At 56.9% G+C, this 678-nt stretch overlaps 1 protein-coding gene across 1 annotated transcript in view; it reads right to left on the bottom strand.

Annotated features, from left to right (window-relative positions):
• The window catches only part of CUNH12orf43 (chromosome unknown C12orf43 homolog), a 25,538-nt gene extending 25,136 nt beyond the window's left edge, over positions 1 to 402 (bottom strand). The window contains exon 1 of the mRNA XM_009280038.1: positions 18 to 402. Within this exon, the coding sequence (XP_009278313.1) occupies positions 18 to 402 (385 nt within the window). The remainder of the gene's footprint in view (positions 1 to 17) is intronic.
• Positions 403 to 678: the final 276 nt, after the last annotated feature.

The raw sequence follows: 678 nt of genomic DNA, 5'->3' as shown, positions 1-678 counted from the left end.
CGGAGCATGCTGGGGGCTGTAGTCCTCCAGTGCAGCCTCCGACAAGATGTCCGCGGCGGGGACGCCCCCGGGAGAGCGGCAACCCCTGAGGGCCCCGGTGGGCACCTCCAGGTCTTTCCGAATGCGGTTTCTTCGCTTCTCCGTGAAAGAGGCCGGGTGAAGGCTGCGCTCACGGGAAAAGCGGGGTGACGGTTCGGGGGGGGGGCAGCTGTGCGCTGTGGACTGCAGGCCAGGTCTTCCCAAAAACCAAGAAAGCCTGGGAATGAGCGTATAAATGGAAGGAACCACGAGGATCTGGGTGTCATACACAGAATTGTGAGATACCGTGGAAAAGGAATATTTACGCTGGATATTTGTACTGGCCTCCAGAGGAGAGAGAACAGGGCAGACGGTGCTGCCCATGCTGAGAAACCCCGGAAGGGCAGCGAGGGGACCCGGGTGGCCCAACCGCTCTGTCCCACTGCCCGTTCTTTGGGTTTGTGCTACCGGGAAGAGTGGTGCCCACAGATGGGAAATCGCTGACAGTAAACACGGCTTGTTTTCACGTCCATCTGTTGCTGAACAGCCTCCTTTCACGTGTGCCGTACAGGCAAATATCTTGATGTTTCTCAGATGTAACAGCTCACACAAAGTAAGAGTGAAAAACACACCAATGATACCAGAAAGCCCGTGTTGCTT

This window comes from Aptenodytes forsteri, unplaced genomic scaffold (assembly GCF_000699145.1).
Source record: "Aptenodytes forsteri isolate BGI_AS27 unplaced genomic scaffold, ASM69914v1 Scaffold323, whole genome shotgun sequence".
In the NCBI taxonomy this organism is placed as follows: Eukaryota; Metazoa; Chordata; class Aves; order Sphenisciformes; family Spheniscidae; genus Aptenodytes; species Aptenodytes forsteri.
This window is presented reverse-complemented; position numbering and strand designations above follow the sequence as displayed.